At 46.6% G+C, this 24,370-nt stretch overlaps 1 protein-coding gene across 2 annotated transcripts in view; it reads right to left on the bottom strand.

Moving 5' to 3' along the window:
- LIMD1 (LIM domain containing 1) overlaps window positions 1-23,095 on the bottom strand; it is a 32,833-nt gene extending 9,738 nt beyond the window's left edge. For both annotated transcript variants that reach the window (XM_053957893.1, XM_053957902.1), the window contains exons 1-3: window positions 21,853-23,095; window positions 12,279-12,380; window positions 1,251-1,318 (exon numbers count right to left, since the gene is read on the bottom strand). In XM_053957893.1, the coding sequence (XP_053813868.1) occupies window positions 1,251-1,318; window positions 12,279-12,380; window positions 21,853-23,014 (1,332 nt within the window). In that variant the 5' untranslated portion in view covers window positions 23,015-23,095. The remainder of the gene's footprint in view (window positions 1-1,250; window positions 1,319-12,278; window positions 12,381-21,852) is intronic.
- Window positions 23,096-24,370: the final 1,275 nt, after the last annotated feature.

Raw genomic sequence — 24,370 nt, 5'->3', positions numbered from 1 at the left:
CAAGCATAAACAACACTGTACTGTGGAGCGTTATTTGCATATTTGTTATTGGTCCTTTTTCTGTGCTCCTTAGACAGAAAAACTAAACTTTCCAATGCTTTTTTCATTATATAAAGATGTGGATGGGTTTCCAGATGATATTTTATCTATAACTCTGACTGCCCAGTATCAGAAAGAGTACAAGTTCTTATAGCTTCCAAGTCCAAAATTTAGCTTTAATTTAAAGTATAAAAACAAATACCATAAATGCACATGCAAATATGGCAGTTACTAATAAGATTTATTTAGATGCTTCTTTGACCTCATGAATCTACAAGACAAGAACCTACTTGTGTTTCTCACATATTTATGTCACAGTATTTGTATATGTAGGCCTGGAAAACCAAATTTTTATTTGGTTACGTGGTTATAATTCTGTTGAATCTTCTCTGATGTCAGTGGTATTGTTCCAGTTCCCTGTTAGGATAGCAGTCAAGTCTGGCCCACAACAACTTTTTTTCTGCTTTTCCTGAGATCTGTTGGTAAGGAACTGTCTGTCATGACCATGACATGCACCTTGGGCACAGCACATCATCTATCTGAATGAAGGAAATGCAAACTTGGAAAATGAAATATGTTAAGTACATTTAATGCTTTTATTTTCATCCTATGTAGAATATACTGAGGAGAACAAAGAAGATGACCTTACCTCTCTCTGACAGAAATCCCTAGGATTCACCAATAAGTAAGCAAATACAATTTTTTCCAGTCTCAAGGAAGGCTTCACCTACTAGGACTCAGGGGCAGAAGGGTGTATGGATTTTTATTTGCACCAGCCAAGGAGAGGACTGTGGGGTTGCTTCATGTTTAGGTACACTCACACAAAATCCATTGAGGGCAAAGATATCCATTAAGATATCCATTAGGTAAAAGGAAATTCACCCATTCATTCTTCTGTAGCCGTTCATCTCACTCCTGCCTACTCAGCATGGCCACAAAGACTATGCTTTGAAGGAGCCATCACAAGAGGTTATGGCTTCAGCTAGGGGTGTGTGCCACAAAACCAGGGCCTCTCACTCAACTACCTCCAGCACCACATGTGGGCAGCTACCACAGCTGGGGCTGGCCCTGGGAAAATGTTGGAGCAGAAGGACCAGGCAGGATGCTGGACCAGGAGTGTGTGAAACACAGGCAAAGCTGACAGGCAGAAAGGCTGTGAGTCTGCTGGCGACACTGAGATGTCTCATCACAAGAGTCAACTGGGTGCTTACCAGGAAGTCTTCTTCACAGAACACCTTTCCATTGACAAAATAAAAGGCTTTTCCTCTCAGCTTTCGACCTAAGGGAAAAACCACAGAGATAAGAAAAAGATCAGCAGAGAGCAAGGAGAAAATGTGATCAAAACCTGGCTGCTGAGAAGCAAACAACAATGAAGACATCCAAGGACAGATGTCACACAGCTGGAAAAGAGCACCTAACCCTAGCATGGATCTTCCCAGACTCCAGCCTGCCATACTCTCTTCCACTGGTGGTTGCTGATGAATGCCAGTTGGTGGATCTGGACAAGAGTCCCACCTTTGGGTAGGACTTTTGCAAGCCTGGACCACCTCCTGGCAGATTACCATGTGTTGTAACTCTGGGAAGAGTGAGGCAGGATGCACTGACTCATGCTGGGAAACACTCGATGAAAGGAGCAAGGAGGAAAGAAGAAAGGGCACACAGAGAGTGACCCACACTTGACTTAATTCCTCAAAATGTCACGACCTTACTGTTTTGATATGAGCAGCAGCTGCCAGACAAGGCACTGACACTTGCTCTGCCAAGGCACAAGGCACTTGCTCTGCCCCAGTAGAGTGCAACACCAGAGCACTCAACAAGCTCCTCTGCCACCTACCAGCACATTTGTTACTGCAGCTGCCAACAAAAAGCTTTGAAACTATTAAAAAAAAAAATTATAAAATCCAAATGTCGTAATTAACACAAGATGACAAAGTTTTTCCAAGAAAGGACTCTACATATGGAGAAGATTTGTATTTACTTCAGCTTTTGTGTTTATGCCTCCCATTCACTGTTTTTAGTTCCATGTAATCATGGCAATGTTTGCTCACACTGCTACCACTCCTAAACTTCTGCCAAGAAAGAGGGGCTAGGTTTTGTTTGTTTATAAAAAGCTGCTCCTACCTCTTTGCAGCCTGGTTTCCTTATTGAGCCCAGGGTTTGAAATGCAAGCCTGACACTGGAATGGTTCTGCACAGGAGCCCCAAGCATGTGCCAGGAGACAGTGCTCAGGGCAGGGAGAGCAGCACTGCCTGGGCACAGCTAGAGCAAGACCTGCTGCAGGCTGGTTTTGGACACCTACCAGGCACTGCTGGAAGGAAATTGGGTCTGAGACACTGGGGCCCAGAAGCCTCCTGCTTGACATGCTGAATGTGCCCAGTATCACTAAAAAAAGTGATTGTTAGCTGCAGGGTGTATAAATGTGAACATCACACGGACTGACACGGGGGTCACCTTATGGTATGCACCTACCTGGCAGCCTTCAGCGAAGAAGCACGCTGGCTGCAAGGCTTTAGGGAAAGAAAGAAGCCAAGTAAACCCAAGAAACAAGTGGGTTTTCAAGAAACAAGTGTTACAGTCTTCTGCATACGCCAGAGGGCACCCTCAGGCTGGGAAACAACTCCTACTGATTTCTTCCTCTGCTGCTCTCAGCTTCTCCCTGCCCACTTTTGGGATGGACTGCTCCCAGTGTCTCTTCGAGGTGAGGGAAGCACTTTCTCATCATACAATTTGGAAGGCAAGATGCAGGAAAAGCTCACTTCCCCAGGCTGCACTGGTCCCAGTGGAGCACCTCCAGGGAATCTCCAAAGTTCTGCCAGTGAATTGAGCCAGACCAGCATTTCATCAGCAGCCCATAGTGCCCCATTCATGTCTCAGGCAGTGGGGCAGGTGGAGGACAGGGCAGTGTGCTTTCTCAAAGAACAAGCCCTGGTTTGCATGCACAGGAACTTCGTGGTTAAACTGTGGGCATTGCTCAGCTCTGTGTTTACTGGACCCGTGTAGGAGCCTAAAGCACATGGCCCCATCACAGTCACTATCCCCCATTCTCTTCTAATCCCTGCTAGGGACTACCATGTAACCTGAAGGTAAGAGATGACCCAGGGCACCAGCCCACCCTTGCATCAATGCAGACATTGGATAGGGCATGGAAGAAAACCTAACAATCCTGAAAGCATCCCACTTTGATTTTTCTCATCTGCCCTGTGTTGCCAAGGTTGCTGAAACTAAAACAGGACCCAGAGTTCAAAATAGAAAGTATCTAATCTGGGACATGTAATCTTTGTGGTTTATAACCCAGGGTGTGTATTTGTATGATAACCCCACCTATGTCTGCCTGTCCACAGGTAATCCTGGCATGCTCACCAGCAGCTCTAGATTCACAGTTTCTGAGGAGGGACAGGAGAGGCATGGGAATACCTGAGATCTGCATCACCTTTGTCAAGGGTGGTCCTAAGCAAGTAAACAACAAGCCTAATGCAGCAAGAAGTACTCTTGAAAATCTCCCACCGACTGAAATGCAATACTGGGATTTGGCACTCCCGAAAGTGAAAAACAAACAAAACCATTTAACTTTGGTTTTAAATTACATGGTAGTGAGGGCTCCAGTTCAGTGCAACAGGCAGGTGCCCAAGTGACTTTCCACCTTCATGTAATGTGTCTCCTTAAAGACAAGGTGACAGTGGTGAGGAAAACATAAACGTGGGGCCATGCAACGAGAAACACTGTTTTGGACGAAGGCCGGGTGCATGAGCAGCAAACATTCCAACAGAAGGGATGAGGTTTGGATCACTGCCACAATGCCATTCTTCCATGGTGACAAAAAAAGCATTTACCAGCCATTCTGCACCCAGTGTATTTTTAACATGGTGACATTAGCAGGTTAAGATTGATGGCAACAGACCTTCAGTGAAGGTGCCACAGCCAGCATGCTATGTCTGGGCTTCTGCTGTAAGCTTGTTCAGCAGAGGGATAAACCCTTTATAAAGGATTTATAATTTGGCCACTGGCATCACATGAGTCCCTGAAGAGTTGCTGACACCAAGAGCACTTTGAGGTAGGACAGGGATGATTTAATTACTTTTGTTAGGGAAGAGTTAAGCATTTTAACTATTTTAACTAGTTCTCTATGACTGTCTTTAAGCTCCTGGCAGAAATGTAAAAGGAAATTAGCAAAAACCATGAGTAACCAGGTGCTCCTGCAACCACTGTGGGAGTGGTTGGGCAAACACAGCCCATGTCTTCCCTGCTGCTCTCAACTTCTCCCTGCACACTTCCGGGATGGATTCTCCCAGTGTCTCTTTGAGATGAGGAAGCACTTTCTCATTGTACATTTTGGAAGGTAAGATGCAGGAAAAGCTGGCTTCCCAGGCTGCGCTGGGGACTGTCCCAGTGGAGCTGGGAAATGTACATTCTTGCTGCAGCCACACCAGTAAAAGAAACAGCACTGGGACTGCTCCACAGTGCAGAGTGGGGTGGCAGTGACTTCTGTCCCTGCACTGAGCTCCCCACCATGGGACAGTGCCTTAAACTGAACCAGTCCCTCTCAAAAGCGATGCTTCTGACTGTGCCTGCAGAGGCTGGCACAGGTTTCACTTGAGCATGGAGATGATGTTTTATTTTCACCAAAAGGAAGGACTGAGATGTTAAATAGCATATAAGGAATCACATATTGATAACTATTTTCAACTTGTATCATAATGAAATATCCTTTGACAAACCCAGGAATATTTAATGTGTGGCTTGCTGCTTTTGGGATCAATTGTTCTACTACATGTCTTATGCTGCTGGCTCCTGACTGTATTTCACTTTCACTTCACCCTGAATTTAGCTTATCTCAAACCTGAAAAGATTCAGACAATTAAAATTCTTTGGTATTTCAACCTTACTTTCTTCACTTGTTTTTACAAGATATCTTGTTCATCTCTTTGACAGGAAGTTTGAGCCCTGAGCTTTTACGTACTGTTCATCCCTCACATGTCTGTCTAGTCTGTTTAGCTGTGGGACCTTCAGGATGACCTCGAGGTCATTTCAGCACCAATTTCAAAATATTTCAAGCTTAGTCACTAGTGCCTTTGTGCTAAAATAAACACACTTTGTTTAGCAGCAGTCTAATAGGCATACCATCAGGCTGGACTCCCAGGATGCCAGTGCTTTTGTCCACTGTTTTCTCAAATGAGGGCCCTCTCCTTTTGAAGACCACGCAGAGAGAGTTTAACCAGGGACTTGAAATGTCCCTGGCAAGGAGGATCCTGAGAGATGCATAATTTGCTTGCTGGGGATTTGGACTTAACTTTCTCTTTTAAAGTTGATTTTCCATTATTTTTTAAAAACAATGGGGTCACAAACCCATGTTCAAAGACAAGAGATAGCTTGTCAATGCATACAATGGACAGGGCCGTGTCTGGATCCCAGGGCTCTATGGAGATACACAACCAGGATTGCTGCGTTGATGGAGAGGCAGTGTGCAGGCTTCACTTATCCCTTATCTAAGCACCATGGAACTCCCTGTGGTATCTGCACAGCAGATGGGCAAAAATCACTGCTGACTGGCAGCTTCTCCTGGGTCTCTTCCACACTGACAGCCTCTGCCATTACAAAAACCAGTGCTTTTTCAAGTACCACAGCTGTAAAATAAATGTGGATATGTGATTACCGATGGCACATTAAATTCAGCCAGCACACGTGTTTTGGGAGCCCTCCATGGACACTCTGCTGACAGGCAGTATGGTGTCCTACCATGTGCAGCAGACAAGGTCAGGCATCAGACAGCTCTGCTTAGTTTCTGACATCTGTCCCATTTCTCTTGGCCACTGTTAAAGCTGGATGCAGCACTGAGGCTGACACAGAAGCGTCAATATTTCCAGTGTGCTCTAGAACTGAGCCTGCATGAAAGGGTAACACTTCAATGCCTGCACATCCTCCAAATCAGGCAAATGGCAGATATCCCAGGACAGACCAAAGTCTTACTGAAAGCATGAGCAGGAAGATAGGATATCTCCGAGAAGAAATTATGCTATGACACAGGAACTCCATTACCATGTAAGATGTTCAGTCTCTCTCAACTACTCCAGCTGTATGGTAAAACATACCCTCTGTGCTCTCACCATACATTTCAGGCAGTAGGAAAACAACCAAATAAACCCAAGCAAAAAAACCCTCAAAACTCTCAGAAAATTATCTGATGCCTGAAAGCCAAAAACATACGCACATAAGAAAGGCCAGCTGCCTCTAATGGCAACACAACCACAGGTGAGGGCAGAAACAGATCCCTAGGCAGAAACACTGCAAAATCACAGCACATCACACAACTGAGCAACACCTCTCCTTCGCCATCAGGCAAACCACTGCAAGAAGACATTAATGAGTTCTTCATTGTAGGGAAAACCCCTAGACATGTCAAAATTCAGAGGTAAAATACAGTCACCCTGGGAGAAAGCAGGACTTTTGATCCAGATAGTCCCTGCTCAGTAACTTGTTTTCATCCCAGTGCTCAGCCACTGTGCATCACTCTGGAGACAGCTGCCCTGTTCCCCAAAATGTGCCAAAAACAGGTGCTGTCAAGAGCTGGCCTCCCACCTTGTCACCCAGTGACTCATCAAAACACACAGAGCCTCAAAGGAGGAAGGAGGGGGAGGCAATCTCTGTGACCTCAATGAATTAACTATATGTTGAAACAACATGAGAGAGTAATTTTTAAGTTTCTCTGGTTATGGAAAGGGCCTCATTGCTTACTGAGACACTACTCAGAAAATTAGCCATAGTATCATTAAAACGTTGTAAGAAATCCACTAAAATCTTTACAGCACAAATTAATCCTATGCCTCTTCTTTACAGAAAACAGTACTTTGAAGATGATATTATAAAATAGAAAGACTAGAAGGACTGCAAATTTATTCCACTAGAGATTTCAACCTTTTTTTTTCCTGCTCACATTGTCCTAATGATTTCAGAGTTTCAGCCAGGACTAAAACACATGCAATTGCCTGAAACCACTATTACACTGATAAATCCCTGACTGCATCCATCCCCTTGTGGAGCTGAACATCTGCACCTTTCCATCAAGGACATCTACTGAGGACACCTGATCCATGCCAAAGCCCCTTCAGCTCAGGCCTCATATCACTACTGCCCTGAAATCTGGCCAGGAGAGGAACAAGTACTGTCACCTTACTGTAAAAGCTGCCCTGGCTTTTCTCATCTATAGCAAGCACTTCTTGTGATAAACAACAGGATTTTTCACCAGTGAGCCGAGACTGAAGACAAAAAGTCAGCAAGAACATAACAGCCATTTAGACTGAAGCAGAGAAATGTACTGATGAATTGCCTGTCCCCTAAACTGTAAATCCAAGCATACTTGAATCTTTTCTGACATGATTTTTGCTAAAAAATTATACTGTTTACAATGCAGACTCTGGCATGATAATTTTACTGAAGGGATGCTGAGGATGGATTACTGGCAATGCTTTGCACTCTCCACTCTGAAGATCTGCACATTTCTCAAGTGAGTTGATTGGTGTGGTGGGTTTTTATCCAATTATAGGCATTAAGTTCTGCCTTCACTAGAAGAGATGGCAGTTTCTGCATCTGAAGATAACCATACACATACATGTGGCTGTGGAGAAATACACTTGGCAAGACTGACTATCCTGCTGTCTGGGATTAAGTCACATGGGTAGAAAAAGGTGACTTTCTGCTTGTAAAGTTATTTAACTGTGCCAATAAAAATCATGGCCTTCTTTTTCTAGGAGTTACATACCAACACAGAACATGCTTATTCAACGTAATTAGCCCAAAGACACCAAGAGCTGCATTGCTCTAGGTAGCCATGATTTATAATCACTGCAGCCAGACTAATTACCCCAAGCAGAGGGTTATGCTTGCAGAAAACACTGCTTTGATAGCTTACCTACCTAGTTTAGTAAATGACTCTTGATACCTCTAAACACAACTATGTTGTGAAATATTAAATATAAAATATATATGCCCAGAGGGTTGCAAGAGGCAGCCATCTTGGGTGATTTCAAAGTCTGTCACTGGAACAGCAGCCTGTTAACCCCTACACTGACATCAACATTAATCTGAGCTTGCAAAAATAGAAAAGAAAAATAAAATAATGCATTGACGTTGACACATCAAAGATTGAATTCTGTAATCTAGCAAACATGCAAGGTTTCCAACTCTTTGCAGTAAGGAATCAAAATCTGGTCCTCACTTTGGCCCTTGTGTTGTAGTTCAACATCAAACACTCCTTCAAATCACCTTGCAATCAGTTCTTTCTTTCTGACTTCCTTCCTCGCCTACTCATTTCCTTCCCAGCCATCTCCAACATTTCCCTTGCACTTTTTTAGCTTTCAGATTTCCTTTTGAGAGCCAAGTAACTCAAGTGCAAGACTCTTATGCTCTCAACTACACTTCTAGCAGGGCAAAGAGGTCTGTTTTCCAGGCAACCTGTGGCATTCAGATATAAGCCTGGCTGAATCCAAGAGAAAACACTACAACTTAACATAGAAGGTTATACAGTCTAGCTAAAAGTATATAATTTGTAAGGTCTCTTTACTACCTAAATTGAAAATACAAACATTTGGAGACACAAATATCTTTTTACACCTCAGAGGAGCTATAAATTTGTGATTTAATTTAAATGGTTAATGTGTAACAAACCATTTGATAGCTACAACTTTTTGTCCAACAAGCTGCAAAAAAATCCCCAAACCCCACGGCGGAAACAGACACCTTGAGAGTGCAGGAAACAGCTCAAGGCATTTGGAGGCCTTTTTTTTTTTTAACCTACTTTCGTGGTCCTCCTGTAAAGCAAATATCATTTATTACTAATCCTGCAGAAAGAGCCTGAAGTTTTTTTCCTCTCTCTCTCTGCAAAAGACTGCCTTGTTTGTGACTCTGCCCTGTAACAAACAAGAAGATAAACGAGACATTTATGCCAAAGTAATAATTCTAAATCTGTTGTTTTGACCTCTAAGCCAAATTTTCTACATTACATGCCATTGGCTCAGATAAGACAGTACATTTTTTTCCTGCCAACTGAACCCTGTAGTGTATGCATAGCCCTGTTCAACAAACTGCTCTATCATTTATCTCTGAACAGATTTGTATTGGGAAGCAGAGGGTGAAGGAAATTTGGCACTATGTGGGGGTACCACCCCCCCACATAAACCCTTGCTTCTTAGACCCTCTTGATTTTCTGTGTCAGGGAAACCAATGCACATTTGGACACAAATCCAGCTAGGAGCAAAATTAGAAATCCTTGCTCAAATGAAAACAGTGGGACAGTGGTTATAAATATCTGGAGGACAATAAGCTTTACCTTAATAGGTAATTTTGTATATTTTATTTATTGGAGTGGGGGATATTCAGTGTTCCACCAAAGAAGAAATTTTAGGATTGAAATCAGGAGCAACCGTGACTTCTCAAAGTCAAGTTTGTACTGGATGGTGTCCAAGATGAACTCCACTTGACCTTAAAAGCACTACTTTTCAACTAGAAACCAGAGTTTCCACATAGGCTGCTCAAGATGTGCTTTGCAGCTAGAAAAACAACACCAAATAAGTATTTATTTTTCTGGCAGACAAAAATGGCCTCATCACATTTACTGCAGTGACACAGGTGACAGAAAGCCTGCAGAGGGGCATGTGTCATGTTGTGACACAATAGAGTGTGTGTCCTTTATCCCCACAGCAACTGATGGGTCTGTGGGGCTGGGAGATTACTTTGGGCTTCAAAAGGCAGGATTCTCCTCCCCGAGTAAGTTTCCTCCCTGAGTGCAGGGCAGGACGTCCTGTACCTCCCCAGGCAGCTGCAGTGCAGAGGTTTGATGAAGCAGAAAGTCACAGGTCAGGCCACACAGGTCAGGCCACAAAGCCCTGGAGCAAGGGTCTGGTGCACGAAGGCCCCACAGACCGCAGGGGCAGTGCAGGAAACCACCCCCTGCACCAAAGGGTTTCTTGCAAACCTTGCTGCTTGTAGAGGTCTGTGCACATGAGGGAAAACATCCACTCCTGTGGGGGCCTCCCTCTGGCACCACTCTTTTTGGAGTGCTGGAAATCCCATGCCACCACACACCTTCCCCTCCATCCATCCGTGCCATCCTGCCAGCTGCCACTGACTCCAGTTTCCATTTTAGTATGGCCACTGCCACAATAGGAAGGACTTCATCTTTCATGACTACTCTCCTAAATATAACAAGCTGAATTAGGTTCTCACTTATTTGCCCATAATTTGCATTCCCCTTTTTTATCTTGTTTTGAAATACAGTCTTTTCTACTGAGGGAAATATCATTATTGCTCCCACACCCCTTTCTTTTTACCCTCTCCCCATCATTTTCACTAGCTTTGTTTTTTAATTTTACTTTCAGTTTGAAACCCTTTGCCCCAGCACATCTACTCAGCAAATTTCTCAGTTACAGCCTGGGTAAGAGAGGAAAATGGGCTTCACTTTGCTGAACTTGGCTTCTTTCCATCTTTCTTAGTCTCATCTGACATCCACACCTTTTCATCTTGCACTGGAAATGGTTGGAAAGGGTTGACTTTTAGAATAAGGAGCAAATAGCTATTATGTCAACCCTCACCAACCCACCTTATTAGAAATGGGATTAAGTTAATTTTTAACCAAACACAGACAAACAAACAGATGTAACCACGGATACCTCTGCAACCACAACTACTTTTCTAGCGCTGGTCTCCAAATAAAGATTGTAAAATTCATTTTAAAAGGAAGCTCAAAAGTGTTTCTTTCTAAAGCACGAGTTGCATGGTAGTAATTTTAGAAATTTAAGACAGCTCAAACCTGCTGCTGGGTTATTTTTAACAGGAGCTTTGGGTGCAAGGGCAGTTCAGAGACTGCCTGGCCCTAGAGGGTGAGAGGTAACTGAAGCAAAGCCTTGGCTGCAGCCAGAAATCCTCTCCATGGGAGGATATTAATTAATTTCAAATTAATTTATAAGAAAGGACAGAAGAGTGAGCAGCTGACTTCTGAGCCTCTAGGAAACTGCCACTACATGCAAAAAACACTCTGTCTTTTCAGTTTTCCTGTTTTCAGTCAGATGATGGTGAAATGCTCTACTAAAAACATAGGTGAGGCAGGGCAGCTGGTGTAGGACAGATGGGAAATGGGCATAGTTCAAGGCTCAGCTATTATTAAAAAGCACACACATCTTTCTATATTTACTCCAACTTTACAGCTCCAAATAAAATACATGCAGTCCTGATGAGTTTATAACTCTAAATACAACTCAGGAGGAAAAACCCTCAGTCTTATCTGGGAAAACCAAACTCATATATACAAAAGCAGCAGAAGATTATTATTTTTTCTGCCACCACACATACAGCTACACTTCTAAAAATACGCTACTACTGCTGGAGTTAAACACAACAAAACAGAAAAACCACTGTCATACAAACACAGCCATGGTTTAAAATCAAGTGGCCAGTTCTTCATTTCAGCTCCAGCACAGACCTCCTCGAAAAGCTACTTAGGAGGATCCATACATTGCTGTACACCCCAGCAAACTCCAGATGTGGGTCTGACAAAGTGACCCACAGGGTGCTCAGCAGGGCCAGCTGAACCATTAACTCTGCTCCTTGGATAGATTTCATAGGGCACATCATCGCTGCGCCTAGTCTGATACTTTTGCACAGTAACCAGTTCCCTCCCTGCAAAAAACATAAACCAAGCTGGCAGAGACATGCCCCTTATCTCAGGGCATGGCTGCATTTATCTGGAGAAAGAGCAAGCAAGATGTGTAACCTGGGACATTCATGCACTTACATGCTTTTAAAGGAGGTATTTCAGCGGTACAAAGCAATTAAAAGATAATGCACACAGTGAAAACACTGCCACTGGATTTACCCTGCAGCAGCTCCATCTGAAAAGTAAAGTCTGCAGAGACAAAAAACATGCCAGCTAAGGCATATTCACTGTCACTTTGAAAAAATACTCTTGTAAGAAAATGTGGTTATAACTGAGAGGCAGAGGAATGAAAACAACCATCCCCCATACCAGAAGGCAGAAGCCTGGCACAATCCAAAATATCATTTCTACATGCCTTGCAACAATCCATTCAAAAACAAACAGCAAACACCACCACCACCAAGTCATACAGCTGCAGCAGATTCCAGCTGGGAGATGGTTTAATAACTGCTTTCTTTTCTTCCCCCTTTACACCAGAAAAATGTTAAACCTGAAGAGTTTGCTTGCACCAGCATCAGGCCAGGCCAGGGATACTCACTGCAGGCTCCACAGGTGAAGCAGCTGTCATGGTAGAGGTTGCCCATGGCTTGGCAAGCTTGGTTTGCTCCATACACACCCTTGCTGCACTTCACGCAGGTACCTGGGAGAGAGAAGAGAGGTCACAAGTGGGACCCGATGGGGTGGCTGGGGACACTGGCTGGGTGACAACACATGTAGGTCATCATGGTGGCTGAAGCACCATGTGGTTCACTGAAGGCACAAGATGTGACATCACCGTCACCTGCTCTGAGAGATGCTGTTAACAGTGGTCATGACAGTCATCAAACCTCCACAGTGAAAGACTTTTGCAAAAAAATAAACTGCACAAGAACTGTCCAGGTACAGTGATATCTCCTTCCTTCTCCCATCCTTCCCGACAACCTTTATATACATCCAAACCTGCTTAAGCACCCTCACAAAAACAGTGAGTATCAGTAAGTGATGCTCAGAGCTCTTCACAGACAATAGTTTCTGGCACTTATTGTAGAAGATAAGCTTGTTGGTCACAACTGATGTGAGGAAAACACAGCTCTTCACTTACCTCCTTTAAATCATCCATTTCAGACCCTCTTGTGCCTGCTGAAGGCCCTAATGATTCCCGAACAAAACAGAGCTAGACTACCTGACACCTACCTCTCTTAAGAAGGAAATGGGACATCAAGCCCGTTTTACTTACTTCAGGCATTACCCTCTGACTGTGACAGGTTGTTTTTAAAGCAGCACCACCCTTTAATTACTTCTAACTAAGAAATTTGAATCTCTGTTTAAGCAAATAGATTAATAAGGGGCAGTGTGAAGGAAAAACTGATTATGTGTTTCTGTCTCTGGTCTGTAGTGACTCTGATGTGACTTCACCTTTCACCGCTACCCAGACCTATTAATCCTGGCTCTTAAAATTCCTGGTCAAGGGACTGTGAGTCACACCTCACTCCTACTGGCCTAGGAGGAGGAACAGTATCATCTTGCTGGAGATCCTTAGTTATGCTAAGGATGGTAAACAAAATTTCACTTCTTTTGGGGCACTGCAAGTTCCAAAGTAATTGAAAAAGTCTGGAGAAAGTTAGGAAGAAGTCCACTGTGCTTACAAGAGTGCTGAAAAGTAACTCAACTCTGGCAGCACCAGGCTTGCACTGCCAGGGTAACAATTCCTTCCTGCAGCCAATAGCCATGGCAGTCAGTTTTCACACTACAGGGATAAAAGCACTCAGGAGTCCTTTGCAGTAGCACACACGTGGCTGCTGAAAAGCAGACAGTTGATTTTCCCAGGTTTTTGCAGAGCAGACCTGGCTCTCTGTGCTGCAGCTGCATGTGTGCATTCAAGCAGCACATTGAAAACTGTCTTAGTGCTGTGCCAAGCCCCACTGCACTCAGAGCCAGAGTCCACACTGACACAAACCTGGAGAGAAGGCTGCAAAGAATAATTAGTTACTTTGTTTTGTCCAAATCCTACATGAACTGAAATGCTCACTTGGCTGTGGGCCCATCCCAGCACTCAGGCTGGCACCAAGTGAGCAAAACTTTCTGGTTCTTTTTGAACTGAGTAGGTTTATCTCATTTATTGAAAGAAACATTTTAAGAAAGATAAATCGTACAGGCGTTAGAAAAAGGATTAAAAAAAAAAAAAGGTCAAGGCAAAGGTAAGAAAAAATTGGCTTTTCAAATGGATGTGCTCTCCCCAGGAATGTGCACATTCAGCAGCAGCCTGAATTTCTGTGCAATGATCTGACACAAGAGCTAACAACTGAAAATTCCCTCTTGAGTACAGCAGTGCCGAGCAGAAAGTTTCAAGAGCAGAAAACCTGCCAATTTTCCACAACACCCACCAGGCTTTCCACAGAGCCAATGTATTTATTGCACTGCAAGCGCTGCCTTTTCCCCTTCTCTGTGCCAATGAGTGGCTGCTCCAGAAAATCTCACCAGCATGCTCCAATTTCCTTCTTTTCACAATGCAGCCGGGTGACACTGACTGCGGATGAGCAGCAAGAAGAAGCAGGAGGCAGGAGGCACAGCAGCTGAGTGCAGGCACAGCACCCAATAAAGATGCTGGCAGGCATAAGCCACTATTAGGTAGGCTAAGGCAAACCCCACGTGGAGGGCAGAAATTGCCTCTGCCATCTCCTGTCTATCCCATTACGCTTCAGAGCACAGGCATTGCTCCTCTGGCTTCCCAACAGGACAGATCCTGCAGGAGATGTCAAGGCTTTCACATCTGTACCAAAACCTTCCTGCACCTACTGCCCCTCAACCTTCCCAACCACCCTTCCACCCTCTTTTCAGTCCATCCTCCATTTCACCCCTTATTAACCCTTTCACGCACTTCTTTCGATATTTAGGCCCCTAAAAATGGAAAATAAAGTCATGGAATGAAAGGGCTTTTAAAATAAATTGACAATGTTTTCTGTAAAGACTGTAATGTGCTAAATTACTCAACTACGTAATAACTAGATATGCTATAAATATTCATACATATCCTGTGCCAAGGTTGACAATTGAAAAATGGCATTATGGCACATCTGAATCTAGTTTATGTTCTTACATGTACCTGCTAAATCTTATTTGAAAGCCTATTAAACCTCAGTAGCAAGTGAAATTACTCTCTAAATAAGGCTTTGCTCTTTCCAGATATAATATTCTGAAGTATTTTAACCAACATACTTGAGCCTTCATCTCTAACACTCAGCATACCGGGCCTGAAAGAGGGGGGAGGGGGAAAAAGTGATTTTTATTGATTTTTCCTTTCCACTTTTTTTCCCCCCATTCACTCCCTGCTGTCACAGTGATCCTGATCTTTTGGCTTAGGCTAAGCAAGGAAAAAGCAAGGGAAAACCTGCTGCTGACAGCCAGTCACTGAGCTCGGCAGCACATGTGCAAAGCCAGCTGACGGAAGCCAGCGCAACCGGGGCCACCTCCAACCCCATCCTGCTGCAAAACGGGCTCTGCGCCCTGCTCCACGCCAGCTCCGACGGCTATTTCCCGAAACAGTGCTGACTGTGCTTGCTGCTGGTGTTAAAATGTCAGCAGCATCACTCCAGCCCCACATACCATTGACACTAGTCAGCAGTTCTGGGTAATTCTCTTGGCATGGAGTGGCTTTTAGTAAAAACTTCTGTCCTCAGTATGAAGCAGAGGGATCCTGAGTAGCCACAGTTCAGCAAGATCCCTGATTCCTGGGCTTGGTAACTTTGCAGCTCGTAACAAGTGTTTATGCAAACACCAATCCCAGCAGACATCCTCTCTGAAATTACGATTTTTAACCTTACACAGTGTTATTCAGAAGAAATAATAGGTTTCTCTTTTACCACCAAGGTGACAAACCCAAACCACCACACATGCAGAGCACCACTAAATTCATGCCTGAGCGCACAGGCAGAATCACAGCCAGATTTGGGAAGGGAAAGGGATGGAAATTGCTGATTTCAGTTCAATTTCTGCCAGCAGGGCAGCCGTTCCTGGACAACAAAGAAATCTCTGTTCCCTTGCTGCATCATGCAGCAAGCAACCGCCCGCGCTGCAGCTGAGAGTCTGAACAAAGGGACCTTTGGAACAGAGCTGGGACCAAAAACATGCCCTGTAAGCTACTTCCCGGCACTTGCCGCACTCCATCTCAGCACTGCAGACCAGGAGGGCTGTCACCAGGAACAGCCTCGGCTCAAGTGATCCAACAGGTTGGATGCAAACCTCAAGGGCTGTGAAAAATGAAAGCGAACCTGGTGCTCAAATGTCAGTCCCACCCTCAAAATTCAACAAGTGCATTTCCATTTACCACCAGACTAAAAGCCCCTGAAGACATTTTTTCCTCCAAGTGTTGCTATTTCACACTCACCAGAAGGAGTTTAGTTACTTACTGTATCCCACTCACTAAAAATTCAACACAAACCATGCTGAAGAGCAGCATTTTCTGGGACTTAAGACTTATTTCCACATTTCAGACAACATCAATCTACAGACCAAGACCACAGTTATTCCAACAGCATCCCTCTTATTTTCAGCAGCACGTCCCTTCTCAGCAACACACAGCACAGCCAAGCTTTCCTACACGTGCTCCTGGTCGGGCTTACTAACATCATCACTTCATTTTGAACGGCCAAATGTGACAGTGCTTCAATGGTGAGATTTTTTGCCATGCCAATTTGGTCCCAGGTAAGAGGAATGCAGGGGCAGGATGATTCCAGTGGTGTGGATCTGCTTATCTGGCTAATCCAGAAACAGTAAGTCTGTCCTACTCCTTCCACATAGTCTGTGCAAGCCACATTTCCACAATCAGATTGACTCTTCTCCATCAGATGTAACTGGGTTTTGCCCCCTCTTTACAGAAGGCTGGATTTATGCTGAAGAACCCCCAGCTGAACTTAGAAGAACCACTCCCTCAGAGACTTTGCACCTCTGGTAACATCATTCTTGTCTGTCCACACATGCACATAGTAGATCCTGATGCCTCTTGGCAGAAGCTGTATCTTCACAAGGGTCCTCCCCATCAGAATTCTGCTTGACACTCACTCTGACAGGGAAGACCCTGTGCAGGTGCAGCTGCTGTGTCTCCAACCCATCCAGGAGAACCAAGCCCTCCACTTGCACACATGTGTTTCAAAGACTGTCTGCTGAGAAAAGCCTTCATCCTGCCATACATGGTGTGATGCTCAGTTGTCCTGGCTTTACTTTAGAATTTCTCTGGAACTTGAACCCACCCACCTTGCCATGGCTCACCCTAACCAAGTAATTCCTATCAAACTCTAAATTACACACATTGCATGCCTTGCTATGCTGCTTATCTACTACTAAGCTGTAGTAACTGAGCAAGTAACTCTTGATGGAGAGGTGATTTCAAGGAGATCTGGAGGCCTGGGTGAGACTGAGTGCCTGGAAAACCTGGCAGATTGGTTCTATTCATCACGGAGTGACTGGGTTGTCTGTACAAAGATGGACAGGTACCCCCTGCCCAGAGAAACACAAAGTTGGTAAACACAAGTTTTCTGTTCCCTTTTTCATGCCACTTTCTTGACCCCCAACCTTGCTGCAGACCTTCATGTACACACTGCCAGTGAAGGATGAAAATGCCATCAAACTCACGTCAATGACATTTTAAGTACCTTATAGTGCCGTCAGAGATTATGATAATTCCCATGCCACATGAATGAGGCTCCTTATTTCTTTCAGTCCCACTTCTACTGTATCCTGGCTGAAAGACTGATTGCTCCTCTGCCTCAGTTCTTTGCTTTTTCTTTCCCTTCAGTAGATTTTTCCTTAGCTTGCAAACCCAGCTGAGCTCCCAAGAGGAAGGGAGGAGAAGCACATACTGCTGTGATCTTGAAGAGCCATATTCCAAGCCAATACTTATTTGCTTGGTTTCTTGCAGTGAGATAAGCTTTGCAATCTGTACACACCCACTATTCCAAGTGCCATGATCCTTCTAGCTTTCCTTCTTCCACCAGGACCTGTCTAGCCCTGCCTCCCCCTCCTCTCTGCTGCAGGCAGCTTTGATACTCTCCCAGGAGAAGGTAGTAAAGGATGCCTCTGCTCATTCCCAGTGGAAATGACATTGCCATCATCAGCCACAGACTAAACAGACTCACAGGAACTTTCATTTTAATCAAATTCTCCGCTTGTCAGCCCTGAGATTACCTTTGTTGCGCACAAAGTGTCCTGGTGCCCCACCATCAGCAAGGTTCAGTGAAGTTCCTGGGTGTGTACAGCCCCAAAGTTAAATGAGTCGTGGTTCCAGCAGTGGTGAAACACTAACTTCACAGTGCACTATGCTTCCAAAGAGCACTGCTGGCCTTAGAGCTGCTAACACCCATTCAAAGGTGCTGGGCTCCCAGATCTCCACAGGGCTCAGCGACTCAGCTATTGCTCTGTTTATGCCAAGGGAAAAGAAAAATCTGCAGACTGTGCTAGGAGATATTCTCTGCCTGACTGCTGGGAAGCATCCCAGCTTTTCACAGCAAAACAAGATGCCCAAGGCCCTCCTAAATCACCCACAGCTTATCAGCTCTGCTGTAAATAACAAGGAAGCCAGAATACAACAGCTAACAAATATTTATAACACAAAAACCATTCATAAAAATGGTTTTATAAAAAGCTCTTGGTAAGGGTGTAGATAATCCTCATGAAGAGGAGATTACCACCTAGCTGTATGAAAAAAGCACTGTTAAAAACATGATGCTACATGTTACACCTTCAGAAGCACCCATCTGTGCCTGCAGATCAAGGCACTGCATGCTAAAACAAGTAGTCAAACCTCCCTGCAGACCCCAGCACACTTCAGCAAGGCCCCTCCTCTACCAAGTCACTCCCAGGCAGTGCAGGCAGAAGCTCGGTTTGGTTGTGCATCTGTCTCACCTGAAAACTCATCAGGCACCTTCAAGGCTTTGGGATGGTATCACTTCATTTAACCCTAAACATTTGGGTGGTGCTACCAAGGGATTTGCAACTCCCCTGATCACTCCTATTTAATCTTCTGCCACTAAGAGGAGATGAAGGCTGATGCACCCAAAGGAAGGCCATGGGAAATCAATGGGATTTGGGCACCTCACTCCTGAGTGTTCTCTGGAAATAATACACCAAAACCTAAATACATCCTAAGCTGGCTTCCAGCAACACCTCCCAGGGACAAAAGGGTCCTTCTCTGCTGCATGGGAACTAGTCTCTCTAGGGAGCTACTTCAGCTTTTCCTTCCCCAAGCAAAAGACTGGGTGATACCTGAGACTCTCTCTGCCTCCTTGACAGCCCATATAAATCAAATCAGCACTTCAAAAGCCCTCTTGGAGAACCAAAATTCCTCCAGAGACATGTGCAGCCCATGCAGCTCACACATAGGTCACTACTTAAAAAAAACAAAAGGTAAAAAACTCAGAGTGAATTCTTGACTATGTGTATTTCTTGCCTTTCACTTATTATACCTACTCTGAGCAGACAAAAGCATTTTGCACAGCAAGTTGGTGCTGACAGATAACCAGACTGCTGCTCCTCAGCACAGCATCCTACCTGTATTTTGCCTAGTCCCTGGCTTATCCTTTCCTAGGCTTTCACTTACAAGCGCACATTTTCATATAGTGAAGGAGAAAGCAGCTCCTTTACTGTGATCAGAATTAATTCTTCTTTATAAATATCTGGTCCTGACTGAGACAGACTGAAGGAAAGTCTGTCTGACAGAGAGACACATCTTCAAAAACATCCCCTTGTTACAAAAGCAGCACACAAAATTAGGAGAAGTGAAAATATCTTTCATAAAATACTTTGGTCATTTGTACTTTAGTCCTGGTTTCATTTCCTGGCTCTGATTAACTTAAAAACTGTTGCAACAGACTTCCCTTCACTGGGGAAGAAGTCTGCAACAAAACAAACTATTGATCCTTTTTATCACTATTGCATAAAAGTGTTTATTTTACATCCTAAAGTTTGGTAGCTTCAGAGTAGGGCATAGCAAAAAATAATTGAGAAGGCCAGCTGTGCCCTTTGTTCCTTCAAAGGAAGTAAGGTAACTGTGCAAAAAATGAAAATAAAAGTGAGAAAGAGAGGGTGAGGAGGAGGCCCAGAATTAAAATACCTCGATACTTGCTCCTTCCTGTTCCTTGGTCCTCAGCAGGGCAGATCTGCTGAACCTTTGTCTGCTGAACTGAAGTTCTGCAAAACTTTACTTTTCCCTCTGCCAAGACTGCATGATTTTTCCTCTCACTCTTTTTCTTCCCAAATTTCTCCCTGGTGCAAAATCTTCTGGCAGAAGGATGTCAGAACACCTCACTGGGGATCAGGCAGCCTCAGTGTCTTTCTCCCTGGGGCTCACACAGTCACCTGACCAGCCGGGCTCCCCATGCTGCCAAAAATATTCCTGCTTCACTATAAATCTCCCACGGGACAAAAGCCTCCTTCGGCCTTGCATCCTTATTTAGTGACAAAAATGTAAAAGTAATCTAACCATTAACTGGGTTCCTCTGCCTCCTGAGCCCATCCCCAGGCACATTTTAGATGAGGTATGATCCAGCTGGTTTACTGAGGAGAAGACACAGCAGGGTCTGTTGGAGACAGCTCTCCAGTGGAGCTGAATGTCACCTCCAGAAAAACATTCCCATTTTCGAGCACCCCCTCCCACAAGCCTGCTGTCCCAACCCCATTTCCTTTATCAGCTCCTTGTCACGGCATTCAGGCCCCCCCAGAGGGGCTCCCTGTGCTCATTCAAACGGCGCGCGCTTCCTGCACAGGACGGAAAATGCCAAAACTTGTTTCCAGGCCAAAGCACTGTGAGTAGAGCAGCTGAACACATCACTTTTCTGCGACAGGATAAAAAAATGCTCCTGCCCTGCCACAGGGCTTAATCCAGTCTCAGATACCAAGATAAACAACCCCGGCACAGCCCTCTGCGGGCAAATCCCCCTGCCTGCTGCCAAGAAACACATTTTGTTATGCAATCTGCAGCTGAGTGCTCAGTGGCCCCTCCAGCTACATCCCCAAATCTCGATGTGAAGCTCTTGTGTGGCTCAGACCACCACTGAGCCACCCACCGACCCCACCAGACAGGACCCAGTGCAACAGCACCTGTGCAGGCTGAGATGCAAACCCTTCCTCAGCACTAGGCTGAAGAGTTTAATCTGTCCCTGTTCTACTTCTGCGACTGCAGGTCTAAAATCATGAGAAATATCCATACATACGGCCTGCTCCCATAGTTTCTTAAATTAACCATGGAGTTTCCAGCCTTCCCAGCAACTCTGGGCTTCCCTCTCCCAAAAGCTGAGCTATCTTATCTGCTCTTAAATTGTGAAGTGGCACAGCAGGGAAAGGAAACACGCAATTTGACCCTGACCTCCGCCATCCTGGGGTAGCAAATCAATTTAATCCAGAAGGATATTCAATATTCTCATCGGGAGATCCTCGTATGTAAGTGGTTCCTTTCCACTGCCAAGTGCCAGCGATAACCTCTGGTGGTGGTCTGGACTCGTCACAGACCCCAGATTTAGGGAAGAACGTGCCTAGTGCCTGTTCTGCCATCTTTAGGACGCACCAATCATTTCACTGCTGATGAGATCCAGCACCTGGGGGCAGAGGGAAACCCTGGCAATTTTGGGAAACCACCGCCCTCCCCATCTCCAAGCTACTTCTCTCTTCGCTGTATTCCGTGCCCTTCTCCATGACGGCAACCTATGCAGGCACGACTGCTCCGCAGGCGGATGGCTGCCTTCCCGCCCACACGTGGTGCGGACGCATCCTTGTAAGACACAGAGAACCAGGAGCATTGTCAAGAAAAGTTAAGTTCCTCCCTGCTGGCAATGAAGGGCACTTCAAAATATGCTAGCTCCAGCTCCAGCTTCTTCTTCCCAGCACTGCCCCCCCCCCCCCCCCCCGCAAAGCTGCTAAACTACCTTTGCTTTAAAATTAGAGAGGTAGGATTAAAGAAAAAGGTGTCGCAGGAGGAAGAGCATCTAAGTCCTGTGATAAATAAAAGTTTAAAAAACTCTGCTCTGGGCAACTGACAGAGCACAACCAAGCAGATGTACAGGCAAATGCAATCCTGCAGGTCTTAACCCTGCCGTGACACTTTGCAATGAGCCCTCCTCGTGCCGACGGACGGATTGCCTCCTTACCAAAGTAATCAGCCTTTGGCCGAGCATCCATCTCCTGCTCCAGCCGCTGGGTCAGTGCCTCCAGCTTCAGCTCAGCCGCCGACGGCCCTTGCTCTGGCTGCGGAAGGAGGGTCTGGCAGGGCAGCTTCACCTTTGCTGTGCTGGAGCCATCCAGGTGCCCAGAGTCTGACCGTGGCCCGCTCACACCCTCCGGGAAAAGCATCTGCGGCGCATTGGGAGCCACCATCCCTCGCGAGGCCAGGCGCGAGGAGCCCGCCTCAGCGTTCCCGCTGCTGCCGGCAGGCCTGTGGTTCTGACCGTGGGCCACGAAGTGACCGGCTGGGCTGGGGTAGGCAGCGGCGTGCTGGTATTCCACGCTGGGAGCAGCAGGTGCGGAGCCTGGCGGGAAGGACACCGAGACACCCTGGTACCACGGCTGGTTGCCGTCTCCACCGGCTTTGGGACCGCAGGGCTCAACGGAGCCTGAAAACCCTCGAGTGGGCTGCGCTGAGAGTGCCGAGGAGGATGAGGACCTCTGCTGTGGCGGGGGCTCCTCTGGCCCTACCGAGGGTGCCGAGGGGGTTCCGGAGTTTGAGAAGGAGGAGGACCTCTGTCCGGCTGGCATCGGGTCACGGCCCCCGACACCTCGCCTGCCCTCGCCGCCGTTCTCCTGCCCGCCACGGCAGGGCTGCTGGGGGTCGCCGAGGCTCCCAGCCTGCTGCTCCCCGCGCCCCACGCCAGGCTGTGTGCCCCCCACTCGGGGGATCCTGTCGGGCTCCGCTTCCCAGCCCCGGCGCCCGGCCTGGCTCCCCGGGGCCTCGGCACGTGTGCCGCTCTCTCCGAAGCCCCGCTCCCCTCCCTCGCAGGGCCTCGCCCGCGGCCCCTCGGCGGCGGGGGGCGGCTTCGAACCCCGCGCCACCGGCGGGCTGGGACGCGGGGGGTGGAAGGCGGCAGCCCCTCCGTTCATCGCGGCCATCAGCATCTCCTCCTGCTGCTGCTGCTGCTGCTGCTGGAGGTGGATCTTGGCCATCTTGGTGGCGAACACCCGCCTGGTCTCCTCGAACTCGGGGTTGTTGCCGGCACCTTTGTCCACCCGAAAGAGACCATCCTTGGAGGCCTCGTACATGTTGAGGTCCTCGATGAACTTGCTGGCTTCCAGACCCAGATCGTCGTACTTGTCCATCCTGCCCGGCTTAGCGGGAAGAACCCCGCCTTCTTCTTCTTCTTTTTCCTTCTCCTCTCCTCCTTCCCGCCGGGATCAAGGCAACGCCGGCAGCGGCAGCCGCTCCGTCCCGCCGCGCTCCCGCCGCACCCGTCCCCGCCGGGGGAGTGGCGTCGGGCGCTGGAAGGGGGCGTGGTCAGCGTGACCGCGCCCCGATCCTCCCCGTTGACCGCGCCCCGAGCCACGCCCACCACCCGAGCGCGCGCTGCTCGCCCCCGCTCCGTGGTGAGCGCGCGCGCGGTCTGTCCGAAAAGGAGACGTCCCGCGGTCTGTCCGAACAGGCGCGGGAAGGGTTCGGGTCAGGCAGCAGAGCTGGGAAGGGGGTGCGCACGGTGGTTAAAGTCAGCCGGGTGATGCAAGGAAGGTGGTCTTGCCTCGTCTCCCCGCTGGATGATATTCCTCTTTTTCACCCTGCAGCCCGGAAACCTTCCTGAAGAAGCCTTGCGAAAAATCACAGGCACCCGTTGGGGAAAACAAAAAAAAACAAAAGCCCTACTCTCCTATGAAAAACTGCGAGGAAAATCTCATTCCATAACTATTGGAGCAATAAGTATGTATAGTAGGAAATTCTATGAATTTTCTTGCTGTAAATAGACATTCTATGCTGGATATCACGCTTAAGCAAGCATGACTAATGGACCCTGGATCATTGCAGGAAGACGACCCCTTGCCTGAAGAATAAAGGATACCTCTGGATGCCCAAGATAACATCAGCATCCCAGCCTTTCAGACACCTTTGGGAACCCCCCACCCCATTATCCAGCATTATACATGTAACTGCAGCAAGACCAACTCCAGAGACATTAGGATCAGGAAAGAAGCAGATGGATCATGACATCATGAAATTATTGTTGCTTTGCAATTCGGTAGCATATGTGTGATACATAGGGACTGGGCGAATCACGTTGTTCCCAAATGCTTAGAAGGTGTAGGAGCTGTGTGTAAAACTGCATTCGGGGTGCCCCAATGTGATTGGGACACTTCATGTCTGTGATGAAAGACTTACCCATGTGAATCTACACTTTACATCCCAGTCTTCCTCCTCCGTCAGCCTGGGCCAGTTGCAAAATTTTCATGGCAAAACACAGCCTGGGGCTGCTCAGAGGTTGGGGGTCTGCAGCGGGAACTGCTGGGCTCATGAGAGAGGCTGGTTGGTAGGGAGCTGTGGTACCTCTGAGTAAACTTACTGGTGCAGTTGATCCTACGGACCCAGGCACGTGTCCGGCATTCCCATAACTTGTTATTGTAATTCTCCCCCAGGCTCTAGGAGGGAGGGCCAAATGTTAAGGAATGTGGAAATTCTCTGCCTTTAATAAT

The sequence above is a fragment of the Vidua chalybeata genome, chromosome 1, assembly GCF_026979565.1.
Source record: "Vidua chalybeata isolate OUT-0048 chromosome 1, bVidCha1 merged haplotype, whole genome shotgun sequence".
In the NCBI taxonomy this organism is placed as follows: Eukaryota; Metazoa; Chordata; class Aves; order Passeriformes; family Viduidae; genus Vidua; species Vidua chalybeata.
The sequence above is the reverse complement of the archived record's forward strand: the minus strand, read 5'-3'. Positions and strand labels throughout refer to the sequence as shown.